This window comes from Zonotrichia leucophrys, chromosome 8, assembly GCF_028769735.1.
Source record: "Zonotrichia leucophrys gambelii isolate GWCS_2022_RI chromosome 8, RI_Zleu_2.0, whole genome shotgun sequence".
Taxonomy (NCBI): domain Eukaryota; kingdom Metazoa; phylum Chordata; class Aves; order Passeriformes; family Passerellidae; genus Zonotrichia; species Zonotrichia leucophrys.
In genome coordinates this window covers 8798988-8813289 of record NC_088178.1, presented here as the reverse complement: position 1 = coordinate 8813289, position 14302 = coordinate 8798988, and the positions used below count along the sequence as shown (strand labels likewise).

Genomic DNA, 14302 nt, shown 5'->3' with positions numbered 1-14302 from the left:
AACTATCTCAACAAATTTATCATCTGTACTTATAATAAATCCTACCTCAGCAGAGGCATTGGGGTTTCCTATAACTGTACAATAGTCACTGGAGATCTCTGTGGCATTAGACTGTACTTGGCATTTCAAAGCACTGTGCCCATACCCATATTTCTGGTAGTATCTATTTAATTTATATCCAGGACAGTTTTGTGATATCAGAGCATTCTTGATTAGAATCTGTACTTCTTTTCTGTCTCTGTTTTCCCTCTTCTTTCATCAGTCTCAGCTCAGGAGGAGTGTAATGAGGAGTACCTTCCTGTGAGTCATGGCTTTAGGTCACAGTGTTTAACCGGAAAGGAAGGCGACAAGGTGTGCTTTACTGGAAAGTCTGATTGAAAGATCTTTTGCTTCCCTGCTGGATGGAGCCATAATTATGTCTGTGATTTGGTTGTAGAGGAGGATGGGTAAAATAAAATACTGAATCATTAATAACAGTGGTGTTGTATTTATTTTTTTTCTCATGCTGAATAAATAATCTTTCTTTAAATTTTTAAGAAAAAGGAAGCAGTACTTCACAGATTTAAACCATATTTTTCCTTTTTTTGAAACTTTATATGTGTTGATGTATTGAGTAGCCAGTAAATGTGAAATTATATTTGTGCTGCCATTTATCAAAAGATTATTTGTTTTTCACTTGGAGTGTAATTAATAGCAGCAGCCTTGTTAAACTTCCTGCCTTAGTATCAATCAATACAGACTCATTACCAAACGCTGGACATCTGAAAGGTCTAGCATTATATAAAAAGCTGACATTTCAAAGATCGACTTTCATGCCCAATCAAGAATATAACCATCTTACATTTAAATCCTTTAGCATTCATGTATTTTGGCATTTTTATTCCAAAGTAGTACATTTTGTGAGGCTACCAGCAAGAAGAAGAGAGCAGTTTAAGGACTGACTCTCCCTTTATTTGGTTCTACTGTATTTATACTGTCAGCTCCTTTTCCTTAGTTCAGTGATCAGCATTGGGTCAGGTCTGTATAAGCTGCAGACTACTTGCAGAAGGAGATTTTGAAGCAGGGCAGCAACCAGAAAGGATGGATATGGTGAATAAAAAAAGGATATATAGCCTCACACCAGCTTACATGAGCTTGTGTTTAAGGGTGCTCAGCTCTTATATTCGAAGCAAAATGAGAGATGAGAGATGCCATGTGCAGGAAAATGTGAGAAATTTGAAACGGCAAAAGCTGAATCCCTGTTCTTGTTAAGATATAAGGTAAATACATTAAGTAATAGATTTAATATCTAAGCCGAACTGTTTGGAAGAAGCAAAACAACCATATACTTTAAAGAAGTTTGTTCCTTTATTTTATAGAAATAAACATGACAGCAGTCTATTAAGACTTTATAAAGTTCTGGTGCAGCAAGAAAGGACTGTTGCCATATCATTTCTGGTGGTAATAAATTTAAATGGTCTGGTTGTTATTAGAATGCTAATCAGGAAGGAAGCAGAAGTCTGTCCTTTTTTCATAAAGGGGTATAAAAAAGGTTACACACTTCAAAATGCAGAAAAGACAGAAATTAAAAGCTTAAATAACTGCAAACAGCAGGGTACGTCAGTAATGGAAGGACTTCTTAAATGACTCTGACAGCTTTTGCAGGTGCACATACTCTGTCACTTTGCCTAGTGGAGCATTGAAAAAGTTTTATGGCTCTCCTTTTGAAATTTATTAAGGGTTTCTTTCTTTCTTTTTCTTTCTTTGCAAAGTAGTCTGAACATACCCCTCCCTTGCAGTCGTTTTTATTACAGCTCCTAAAGGAAAGTCACCTATTCAAGAACATGTGTTGCTTGTTGTCTCTGTGGTTAGCTCACAGAGCTGTAAATGCTGGAGAAGGTTGTTATTTACAGCCAGATATTTTCCTTTCCTTCCCTTCCCCCATATCTTTTTCTTTGTATGTGAATCCCATTTTATTTGGTTTAGTTTTGAAAATTTCCCTGTATAATTTTATAATATATCCCATATCATTTAAATTGGTAACAAAAATGTTTTTTTCAAAGAGTTTGACCATCAGGAGCTAGGAGTTCTTTTGGAGGGAGGTTTTAGATTTATCAACTTGTCTGTTACATTCCTTTATATGATTATTTGTGCTTTCACTAACACACTTGCATATTACTGTTCTGAAGGGCCACTGCAATGCCTGTGTTGCCTGCTGATTCTGCTTAATTTTATTCAGCTCCTGTTTGTCAGACACAACTTTTCTTCCTTTTTTCCCCTTTTTTTCTTGAAGCTTGATATCTGTCCTCTTTGAAATATTATTTATCATTTCAACAAACCAACAAGTGTTACCTTGCAGAATTTTATTCCATTGGCAGAGTTAATTCCTCTACAGATGAACAAGTGTCAGTTTCCATTTTGTTTTCTGCACTTTCTCAACATTTAAAAAAATCTTCTTCCCTGCAAAATCTCATATTTATGTTAGTAGGAGTAAATGTGATGGCAACATCTAATTTTGATGCAAATTCAAAAGAAAGTGAGAGGGGCAGACAGGATTTTGCCTTCTAGGAACCAGTTCCAGGTTAGAGCTTGAATTACAATGAACGTCATGTCAGAATTTTCTTGGGGAAAATTCTGTGTTACCAAAATTCCTAGTGTTACCAAATCCAAGTATTTAAATTTTCCCAGTGAAGATAAGTACTTGAACGAATCTCAGTTAGGGTTGTTTGATGGGTTGTAATACTCTAATAATTCTCTCATTTTCCATCAACTATTAACTTGGTTTAACACATAAAGAACCATATGTTTCCTCTTTGAGGGCAAAGAGCTGTGGAAAGTGTTATCAAAACTTGCTGCTTTAATTAAATTCTCTCTTGTTGAACAGAAAAAATGTCTCAGTCTCTAAAGAGTGAATACTGAGACATTCCTGTAAATAATGGGGGGGGTGGGGAGTTACAGAGAGCGTCCTGGTATTTGTAGAACACTGACAACATCTGTAATAGGTAACATACTGAAATCCTCACAGTATGAGATTTTCAAGCTCCTGTAGTCTGAAATTAAGGCCATATTTCTTCCCCATCAGGGGCTGGTTGCAGGTTTAGGCATTTGGTGAACTGCATGATAAGATGTGAGCAGTAGCACTTCTTACTTGCTTATGATTTTCCTCAAAGTTAGCTTATGCTGTTTTTCCTCTGTACAAATTCCATCCATATGTCTTTAAATTATTAGTGGTTATCCAGGGTTCACAATATCTTCAGTGCATTGATGACCAGTATAGTTAAACTTCCAATACAAAAAGTTTTTGATACAAAACCACTATGAGAGTTGTATAGTCCTGAAGATAGTCATTTGTGAAGGTCAAGTGATTAAAATTCCTGATTTAAATGTTCTGGTCAGGATAGAGACTTTTTTCCAATTATTGTGGAATTTTTTAGACTATTTTTGTTTGCTGAATAATAATGTGATGTAATAGGTGAGTATTCTGTACAGAAATGTGTGAATTTACAGCACACCAACTCCACCATGCAAAGTCCTCTTGGGGTGCTCTGAGTGTGCACTGGGTTGGAATTAATAGTAATCCACAGTAAATTATCCTGCACAAAGGCATTCCTAGTGCCAAGTTCCTGAACTGGATATTATTTACTCTGCAATCCTGTACAGCACTGTTACATAAATGTAGCTTCATAAAGAGACTCCCAACTTTCTTTGTATTTGCTGCTTCAAAAGTCAATTTTTCTTTATGCTCAATAGACCAAAGCTTTGTAAATATTTCTACCAGAAAGTACTAAATCATAGTGCTTTTTGTCATGTGCTTCCAAGAAGGGGTAGCTGGTAGACTTGAGTGATGCTTTTCCTCCAATATCCAGTCTTCTGCTAATCAATGTTTTGCATAAATAATAAGGCACACCAGGCTTTGCATAAATAAGGAGGCCCTCCATAGGCCATGAAGAGAATGGTTCTCTTTAATTGGTGCTGCTTGAGGACTTGGAGCAGCCTTTACAAGCCTTGATCAATATGTGGTTTTTCTCAGCAAGTGCTCAGAAGCCCTAACGAGTGAAGTGGCAGCTGGTCTCCAAAGAAGTAATGCTGAAATAGAAAAAATAAACAAAATTATAATGTTAATTGTCCTTCCTCTAGACTCGTTTCAACCAGCGCCTCAGTAACCAGGATGATGCCTTGGATGAAGATGAAGATGATGAAATTGAGAGAACAAGCAAGTAAGGAGCCTGTCTGGATGGGTTATGTATGTATAGGAGAGAGGGTAACAAATGTTATTCAGCAGAGTAGAATTCAAGTGACACATTTTTCTCCTGTCCAGGCTGCTAGCTCAGTTCTTGATCTAGATGATGTCAAGTAGTTTAGGATTTAAATCTGCTTTAAAAAGAGGGACAGGCTATTATATCTTTTCATTATTAATAGCGTCTAGAAGGGCTTGACATAATCCTCAGTCTTCACAGCCTCTAGATAAAAAGACTACATACACAAAGAAAGAGCAAAATATTCATCAACGTGGTGGGGAGTGACCTCAGCCAGTCAGTTCTTTAAGGCTTGTGTGATGGCCATGATAATGGGACATTTTTTGAAGTGTCTGAAAGACATATAATGTCTTGGGGATTTTCTATTGAGGTCTTCATATATGAGAACTAAAGGAAAAGTGTAAGTTGAGGCTTAAGCTGGATTGAGGCATTTTCTGAATTGAGGAGTTGATTGTCGATAATGAACATCTGGATATAAACCAGAAAGAACATTGAAAGCAAAATCAAGCAGTTTAAGCTGTTATAGGGAAGATGAAGCTAGTGAAATGTTAAAAGGATACAATGAAAACAGTGGGCCATGGAAAACTACCTTTGTAGCAGTACTGATAGACAGAAGTAGAAAAAGACCATGGTAGAATGGGGGTCTGAGGTAAAGATATTGCAATGAACAAGAAAGGAAATAAGAGACAAAAGCACCAGTTGTCCTTGCAGATAGGCAGTACTTCAGTAATTCTGCCTATGTGATGGAGGAAGAGTTGCAGTAGCAGTCTTGCCACCAGTACAAAATGTTTGGCTAGGCCAGAAGGCAGCTGATGGTAACTGCATCTCCATCAATGCTTTATAGCTGTGCTCAGGAAAATTATTGAGTAGCAAGATATTCCAGGTTGATGTTCCCATTCAGAGCTCTTGAAATGCATTCCCCTATGTCCTTTCAGAAGTGGCTATAATAAAATGGCTTTTATGTTCCTATCTGATGGAAAAGTTTTGTTTTCAGGTTATCATCAGAAGACAGTGAAGAAGCTTCTGCTTACTTTTATGATAGTGATGGTTCTGGTGAAACTGGAATAACTCAGCATCAAGGAGAAATGGACTTGCTTGGAGAGATTCTGGACACGCTGAGCACACACAGTTCAGATCAAGGAAAACTCTCAGGAGCAAAGAGCCTGGATTTCTTTAGATCAATGGATGACATTGATTACAAGGCTGAGGTTAGTCTTCTTTCATTTGAAAACCAACCCAAGTCCATTTGCAGTGGAACCCTGCACTTGTGGAATGAACAACATGCAGCTCAGACACTGCAACACAGTTCTTAGAATTGCTGATGTGTCTTGCTAGGGCTATATAACCATACACTCATGCTGGCCACTGCATGATGGTTTTTTACCAGCCAAGAAATTCTCCAGGTTACTAAGTCATCTTGGAACAGTATTTTTCCCTTAAAGCAGTAACCACATAGAGAGCTGTGAACAGTATAATAATTTACTTAATCAAATAGTTTAATACTATATTTATATATTATTTTTCTGTTAAATCTGATATGCCTTGAGCTGATTTGGGATTTTTTTAATGCGGTTTAAAAGGCATTTTTCACCTTGTAGACTTAGACTAGTCATAGTGATACGATGATATTTCCTTCTTGATTTAAGTCATGGAATCCAGATGGTAATTGCACCTGAAACACTGCTAGAATAGTACTCCAGACTTTTCTAAGAGGGCTCCTTGTTCCTATTTTAGGTAGGTCTTTAGTGTAAACACTGGTAAAGCACTAGTCCTTTAGTGTAAGCACACTGCTTGCCTACAGTTTTAAAACTTTCCCCAAGTCACTGCTGTGGTATTAGCCAAAAAAGCTTAGTGTTTTTGAATTCCAGCACATGTCAGCTGTCCAACACTTAGTTTTGCTGAAAGGGATCCTATAGTAGAAGATTTGTTACTGGAGCAGCGAATACTGATGCAAATATTTATAAAGCTTGTAAAATTTTATATTATGAGTGTCACGCAGGGGTTAGATTAATAAAATGCCCGGTTTTGTTTGACCAAAAAACTTTAATATTGAAAATTGGTATAATTAATTACTGAAGCAAAGAGGAAATGCCATCTGGTTTTAGTTTTAGCCCCCCTCCCTCTCATATTATGGGTACAGATGAGAAAAGTGTGTCTTTGTTCACTGTCAAAACTGCTTGTGCCAAGACTGAATGGACAGAGGAGACAGAAATCCTTCCTCTTTGTGGTATCAGAGGCAGTCCTTAGGCTAAGAGACAGTGTTCTTTGAGGAAATGTAAAAACACTTGGCCTTGCATTGTGTCTGGGATAGTTGTTTTGCAGCACTGAGCCCCAAAGGGAATCCATGATTTAGGAACCTATGAAATCCCTTCCAGTACTTGTGTTTCAAAAATACCAGTGTAGAGATGTTTCTTGTGACATTAACTATGAACACATGTTTTTTCTTTCAGAACAAGTCAAATGCACCTAGTGAGAGCAGCCTTACCCTGCTCTGCAGCAGTGCTAGTGACCAGGCAGAGTGGAACCTTGGCCAGGATGACAGTGTCCTCCATGGGAAGCAGCTCCCCCCATCACCAAGGAAGCAAGTTTCTTCTGGTGGCCAGAGAGAATCTCTCTCAAGGATGGAAGAAGAAAGGAGTAGCAAAACCTTTACTACTGACAAGATGGACACCACTAGTTTGACATCCCTGTCTCCAGTACGACCAAGTGCCCAGTTTAATTCCCTAGAAAGTTTCAAAGCAGGCTTTTCTTCCTGTCAGGATGCAAAGCCTAATGAAACACTAAGCAATACCTCAGAAGATCAGCTCCCAGCAGGTCTTGCTCAACAGCCATCCATTCTGGTCCCTTGGGAGAAAGGTGGGAAGGAAGGAGATGAAACTCCAGAAGAAGGTGGACTTCTTCAAGAAGTAGTGTCATTATGTAAACTGAATTCTGCTTTTCACTATGGTTTAAATATTTCAAAGGATAGCTTATCCAGCAGTAGGAGTGGAAATAAAACGTAAGAAAAGTAGGAAAAGAAAAACTTGACTCCCATCAGATGTTAAAGGGAGACTACTCAGGACTCCATGTAACTCCATATAAGATGATAACCAAAAAATTTAAAGGAATAAGAGATCTTCAGTTGTAAAAATAATTCTCTTCAGTTGAGTGTGCATTTTCTGCCATTGGACATCTGCTTCTATGTTGACTCAGTTCATTTGCTGGCTGTAGTTAGGTCCACAAAATGGAACTAAATGTATGAATGCACTCTCAAATCAGGTACTAGTTAGTCTCTGTTTAAAATACAGAAGTGTATGGTGCTTCCTAGCATTTGCTTCCTCTAAGCAGCAAGGGTGTCACCTAAAGGTAGCCAGGTTTTGAAGGTACTATGTAAATCCCATTAGCATGAAATGAACCAAGCAATCTGATTTGTCTGAAATGTACAAATGTTAATATTTGTAATGAATAATAATTGCCTTAATCTTTTGAGAAGGGGTTTAACTGTCTTAGAAGATGAATGCAAATCTGCAAAACAGCAATAATGATTTTCCATGGCAGGAATTTGCTTCAGCAAAGGTTGGGGGAGGAAAGGAGACTTTTTATAGATTAAGGAATTTCTTGTGACTATAACTTGGAACTTACTCCAGACTAAAACTGTGGCTCTGTCTTCCAGACTTCAAAAAGGTAGCACGTGGTTTTCTCTCTTCTATAAAGTACATGAAGTGCTGAATTATAATGTGACATTTATTATTCTGTTTACAACTAAGACACTTTAAAGACACATTATCAGTTTCCCTAGGTAGACTAATTCACCTAAAAATTCTCAGAAAGGAAAGTGTAAGTGGAATTGATAGATATATATTATTTTTTTATTTTCTGCAGTTTAATAGTTGGAAATCTAATTTGTGCCTGATTTGTAACACTAGAAAGCTTAATTTATAGATTCAGTTTGAGACTGCATATATCCAACTCTCATTTTAGCCAAGTTGGACAACCAAAAACTTTCTAAATTTAGTGAAGAAGACTAAATGGTCCTGGTGTATAATGTATTTAGAACAAGAATTTGTCCTCCTTCTGGCAGTGTTCCTGACAAATATTTGGATATTTAAAGTCTGAACATTTTTGATACTGTATGAAGCAGCTCTTTAAATTTTAAAATTTTCTTTGTCTTTTCTTTTTCCATCTCACCATACATACCTTGTCTCCCTAACAGCTTAGGACAGAAGAGACAGTTAATCAGTTTCAGCAGATTGGAATTGTCAGCTTTTAGGGATATTTGGGGTAAAGTTGGTAGAAATGGCACATGGGTATAAAAGGAACTCTGCCTGAGAAGAATGTTCTGCTCTTCTAAGTCATGAAACCTTTTTCCTTTCCCTCTTTGTCATGAATGATTTCTGTTAATCTCAGCCTAAGGCCTGAGTGAGCACATTTCTGGGGTTGGTATTTGGATCAGATTGTGCTTTAGTACCTCAATAATAGCTTGTAGCAGAGTTACATATCAGTTGCCTCACTGAGGTTTATTAATTATTTTCCTTCTAGCTGACACAAATGGAAAAGGGTTTTTTGACTGCTTTCTTACAAGGTAGCTGGCCTACGGAAATTGCTCCATGTCATGGCAGAGGCACTGTTTGGAACCTCACCAGAGAGGCTCAGTAGAGTGAGACCTGGGCCTAGTGCAAAATTTCATCTTGCTCCAGAATGACAAGGGCTGGGCCAGTACTTGCCATGGAGGATGAGCCTCCAGAATTAACTTTTTTTAATCAGTGCAACAAAGGTAAAACATAGTAAAAGTTCAAATCTTGCAGAAATATCTGTGTCTGATCAAGCATGAACATTCAGCAGGGCATCTTAATTGCTGGAGAAATCTCAGTGTTCCAGAGTTACTATTTGTTTATCCTTTGGTTTCCACTTGTGCATCAACATGATATGTTGTGGAATTTTGCAATACCAAAAAATGTTACTTGGCAAAATATTTTGCACTATTAGAAATCAAAAGTATCATAAAAATAATTAAAATCTTCACTCTCAGTGTTCCAAGTGGGTCAAGCCAAGTGGCTCATGTGCTGTTCAGATGAAAAAGTTCCAGAGCAACCTGATGGTTCATTGTTTAAAGCTGGCATTAGTGACTTGAGGGCATTCTTCTCCCTTGTGGGTAGTAAACATTGCCTAAGCATAGTGCTGCAGTAGGCAATACACAGATTTTTGTTCTTGTAGTACTTCTCACTCCTTCTTATTCATCTCCTTGCATTTTGTGGTGAGAATTTAAAAGTTCAAATTTTCCTTTCCTCTGCACCTCACCTGATGTTTCTATCCATGGTTCACTCTAAGTTGCTTTGTTTCCTTCATTTATTAAAGTTAGTAAACAGTATTAATGTTTTAAGGAAAATAGAAAAAACCCAGAAATTATGGCCATTATTACTTTCAAAACCATCAAACACCTAAGTCCAGGAATGCTGCCAGAAAATGGTTTTCAAAAATTACTGTGTAATACAGGCATAAATCTTACTGGCTTTACAAGAGGGTTAGATACTGAACAAACGATCACATAGGTTGTTCCATTTTCACTTTTGTGGAATAAATATGGAAGCCATGTGAGACTGCCAATATTCTTAAGTTTTTATAAGGATCATAAAATTGAAAGTTTGATAGTGGAATCTTTCAAAATTGAGGCATTGTTGTAATAATTCACTGCTTCGTGGAGTGAAAATGCAGGCAGAAAAGAAGTAAACAGATTAAATAGAAGATGGTAACATTCAATTTAGACTTATTTTAATTTCAGTCAAAATGTTTCTGTGCTTATGCTGCATTGTTTCCTTACTATTTACAAAGCTCATAGTTTGTTTACAATCATTAAATAATATGTCTTTTTTTGGTTTTGAACCTTGTATGGGTTCAGAAATAGCTTTGTCTTCTATATATGTTGATTTTAAATGTAGGTACATTTTTTACTCTGTAGTATACAGGATCTTTTCCACTTACTATCAGTGATCTTTTAAAAAGGCTAATATTTGTGCCTTATTTGAATAGAATTGCCAGTTACCAAATAGGTAAGAGTCCAAACTGCTATTTCTGGTTCAACACTCTTGTTCTCTGTCCTTGTGATAATATAAAATTGTTTATTGGCTACATATGCAGTATTTTTAGTACCACAGTGGGTTCTATATTAAGATAAATTTTCCAGGTCCAATACTTTGCAAGTTTTATACTTGTATGCTTTTTAGTTGTGGAAATCCTTCTGGTGTCTTTGAAAATCATCAACATTGATCACCAGCTTCTGGTGAGAACTGAATTCTGCTCAGTCAGAGCTCCTGTGGTCTTCTTCAGAGGCATGTCTTTTCTTCAGGATCTCCAAAATCCTCCTGTTTCTCCTGTTTAAGGGAGATACCAGGTTATTTGATTAAGCTTTGTGGTCTGTTACTTACACATAGGAACAAATTTCTGATGTTGAAAGTCAAACCAGGACTCGAGATTAATATTTTTGAGTTCATTTTGCATAGATGTTTGCCTAAAATGAGCCGTATCACTCATCTGGTTTGGGAGGAAAAAGTAAGGGCAGTGGAAAGATAAAGGGATTCTTGGGCTGTGCCAGTGCAGTGTGGTGAAGCAGAGCCTGGAAGTCCACAGGAGAGATAGTAACTTGGAAGAATTCCAGATTTCAGTTCTAACTCGGTTACAGTGGTTCCAGCTCAATATTGTAGGTGAAAGTAATACTGCCTGTGGAGCTAACTCCCTGTGGGATTTGCAGAATGGATAATATGTCAGAGCCTTCCCATTGACATGTGTAGAGAAGGAATGAGGAAAACTGCAGATACCAGGGAAGGGCTGTGGATGCAGAGGTGATCCCTACCCACCCTCTATGCATGCAGAGGGCAGTCTGTGTAGAATAGGCAGTGGTTTGCTCTTCCATCTCACATTTTTGGGCATCATGTAGTTCTGAAAAATAGACTTGTTCTGAAGAAAAAAATGTAGTTGTAGAAGTTGTCATAGAAGTTGTTGACTGAACCCTTCCTTGTCATTTAGCATTTCAGTGGTGCTGCTGCTGTTGGGGTGGGATCATCAGAAACTCTCAGCACTGGCTGAAGTCCCTACTCAGGCATTGCAACACAGACTTCAGGCAGAGTTTTAGGCAAGTGCTGGGTGCTTCTGAAAATCCCACCCAATCTATTAGAAGAGTGTTTTAGACCTTAAAATTCTGTTTTAGATGTCTTCTCAGGTTTTAGGATGAGCTAGTTTACAACCTCGTGTTCTTGTAACCAATGTAAAGTCTAGGCAAAAGAACAGTTACCCCAGGTGTTTAAAACAGCTTCTCCTTATCCACCTGCAGTCAATGGTACTCAGTTCTACAGAACAATGTTTTTTTGGTGCAGCTGTCTAATAGAATTGCTAGGAGCATCTAAAATACTTTCTCTATGCACGTAAGTAATCAAAGAAACATTTCATGCAATAATCAAGTGCCAGCACGAGGCCCTTTTGCAAATGCCCCCTGTGTGATCCTGACTGTACCCTGTCCTGCAGGAAGAACTCCTAACCATGGACCTCCCTGACTCCTCAGGGAGAGCTCAAGAGGAGCTTTATTTCCAAGGAGTTAGCATCTCCTCCATTGGCACCAACCTCTAGTCCAGGTGCTGTGAGACTCTAGCCAGTGAATTATTCCCAACAGCCTGAAATTTCAGGCTAAACAAATGTGGCTAATAAACAGCTTCTGTATTGCAAAGCTCAGGATGGTGAAGGCTGTCTGTTCCCATGGTATTGCAGTAAATCTTTGAAGAATGAATGTAGAAATAACTGCACCAGCAAAACCAGTATGAATAGTGATGTGACTTGTCTTCAGTAACTTCTTTGCTGCTATTAGGCATGTCTGTCTCTGTTGCTTGCTTGTTAGCAGAATCTGAGCTGAGGAGCGTGTCCTCATCTTCACCCCAGGAGCATGGACCACAGCTGGCCTTCAATTCATGGTCCTCAGGGTGTTGAAACTAAAGGAATGGAAAGGGATGATATGGTTTGTTTGTACAAAACCTCCCTTGATCCATTTTGCCGTATCTGTTCCACAGTTCAGTCAGTGGCCAGTTCAAAGTACTTGACAGGTCCTGCTGAAAGCTGCGTCATTTATTCTTGTAGAGTTGCCTGGTGAGTCCACAGCCACCTCAGTCTAGAGGGTCATCCACAACCCATGTAGCTGGCAGGGCCATTGCCATCCTCTGCTGGGTTGGGGTATGAAGCAGGTAACACAGTTGGAAGTTACTCCAAGGAGTACTGTAGTAGAGGGTACTCAATTAAAATGTACTATTACTTAGCTCAGTACTAACAACACCTGTATTTAGAATCCAGTAACAGTATTAGCATTTGGAAAATAAGTTGAGTTCAAGTATGTTGACACTTATTGTGATTCTGTGTTCTTTCTGTTAAAAATAAGGGAGCAACTTGGTTGGAAGGGGGAAATGTGTTGACTTTCAAATCTTCAGTGAATTTTGTGCAATATTACTCCTTGTTTCAAAGTAATTTAGTAGTGCACATCTGCTTTCAAGCAGACCCATGAAATTGTATTTTTTAGAAATGTGTAAAATTACATGTAACTTTGAAATACAGTTGTATGATAAAAACATGAAGAAATCTATTCTAATGAGGCAAATGTATATTTTTAGTGACCGGGAATGATTATGGATGTCACAGTCTGTAGAAATAATAAGGCCTAAGCCAATATTCACATACCAGTAGTTCCAGGTGACTCTTAAAATTAAAACCTGGTCAAATTGAAGTAAGGATAACTATTAGAATTTATGATATTTAGTTTATGCTTTGATCACTTGTTAATCATAAAAAAGCTGAAGTGTTAAGCGCTGCTTTTCAGGACCAGCAATGACCCCAAGAATTTAGTTTGTGACATCCATAATTATCATAAGTCATTACTTAAAACAGCTACTAATGTTGCCAGTATCCTTTTAAGTTTTTGTAAATTAATTTCTTTGTATATTGATGTACATTTTCTTTTAACCTTTGGTTTTTCCTTGAGACCTTCTTTAAAATAATATACTTGAATGAGGCAATAAAGCACTGTGGAAGAGCTAATCTTGGTGCAGCTTGCACACATGCACATCACATCTGTTACTTCATCATTTTTGAGGAGGAAGAGCAATTTAAAATGCTTATATATTTGGAGTACTCTTAGTTTATGTTTGTTAATTTTAAATATGATGAGAAATGCCTCAACCTGGAACAAAGCAACACCATGTAATCTTGATGCTTCTCTTTTTTTTTTTTTTTTGATAACATTTTTTTGATGACCCTTGAAAACCATTCCCAGTAATGTCCCTTATTGTGAGTCTTTAATACTTAAAAGAGAGGCATAAAGTACAGGATACATTGAGATTTTATTGATAATTTTGAGATTAAAAAATCTCACACACCAAACAACCAGCATTGTCCTTACAGTTTTGAAAATTTAGTTACTGACCTTTTAACAAAACTAGAGCCAAATTTACTCCATGCTTTTGCACCTTCTGGACTACTGTTCAAAGTCATCTTGAAAACTGTAATTCTGACCTTAGACTACTGTTAGTAGTGCACTGTCTAGATGTATTAAGTGAGCTGTGATGTGTGGTGTAGTTTGTTTTTTTCTTTTTCCTTCCAAAGTCTGTGGCATCAGTAGAAGTTTTTGGTAAATTCCACGTGACCATAAAGTGCCCAACACTGTACTATAAAATAAAATTTAACAATATCTAAATTCCTTGGGTGATGCAGGTTCTTGTTTGATGGGTTGATCTGATGAGCATTTTCATGCTTATTAGGCATAAAGATTGATATGATCCAGTATTATTTTAGAAGTTTTTCTCCATTGAATGAACTCAACATTTTCTCAAATACAGAGAAAGCAAAATGTGTTTCCTTGAATGCAATAATGAGTTGATTAGTGCAAATGTTAAATGTTGATGTCCTTTGAAATTCCAGTGATATTTTGGATCTTTGAAAAACCTTAGCTAATAATTCCTTTTTGTTAAACAGTTTTTCTTGGGCTCTAGATCTTCAAGTTGCTGCCAGAAAAGTAGGTATATTATCTTTTTTCATAGGTTGAGAAATCAACATATTAAGAA

General features: G+C 37.3%; 1 protein-coding gene across 2 annotated transcripts in view; it reads left to right on the top strand.

The window, feature by feature from the left end:
• Window positions 1-13935, top strand: part of DENND1B (DENN domain containing 1B) — a 151471-nt gene extending 137536 nt beyond the window's left edge. For both annotated transcript variants that reach the window (XM_064719657.1, XM_064719656.1), the window contains 3 exons: window positions 4117-4196; window positions 5230-5443; window positions 6686-13935. In XM_064719657.1, coding sequence (XP_064575727.1) covers window positions 4117-4196; window positions 5230-5443; window positions 6686-7237 — 846 coding nt within the window. In that variant the 3' untranslated portion in view covers window positions 7238-13935. The remainder of the gene's footprint in view (window positions 1-4116; window positions 4197-5229; window positions 5444-6685) is intronic.
• Window positions 13936-14302: the final 367 nt, after the last annotated feature.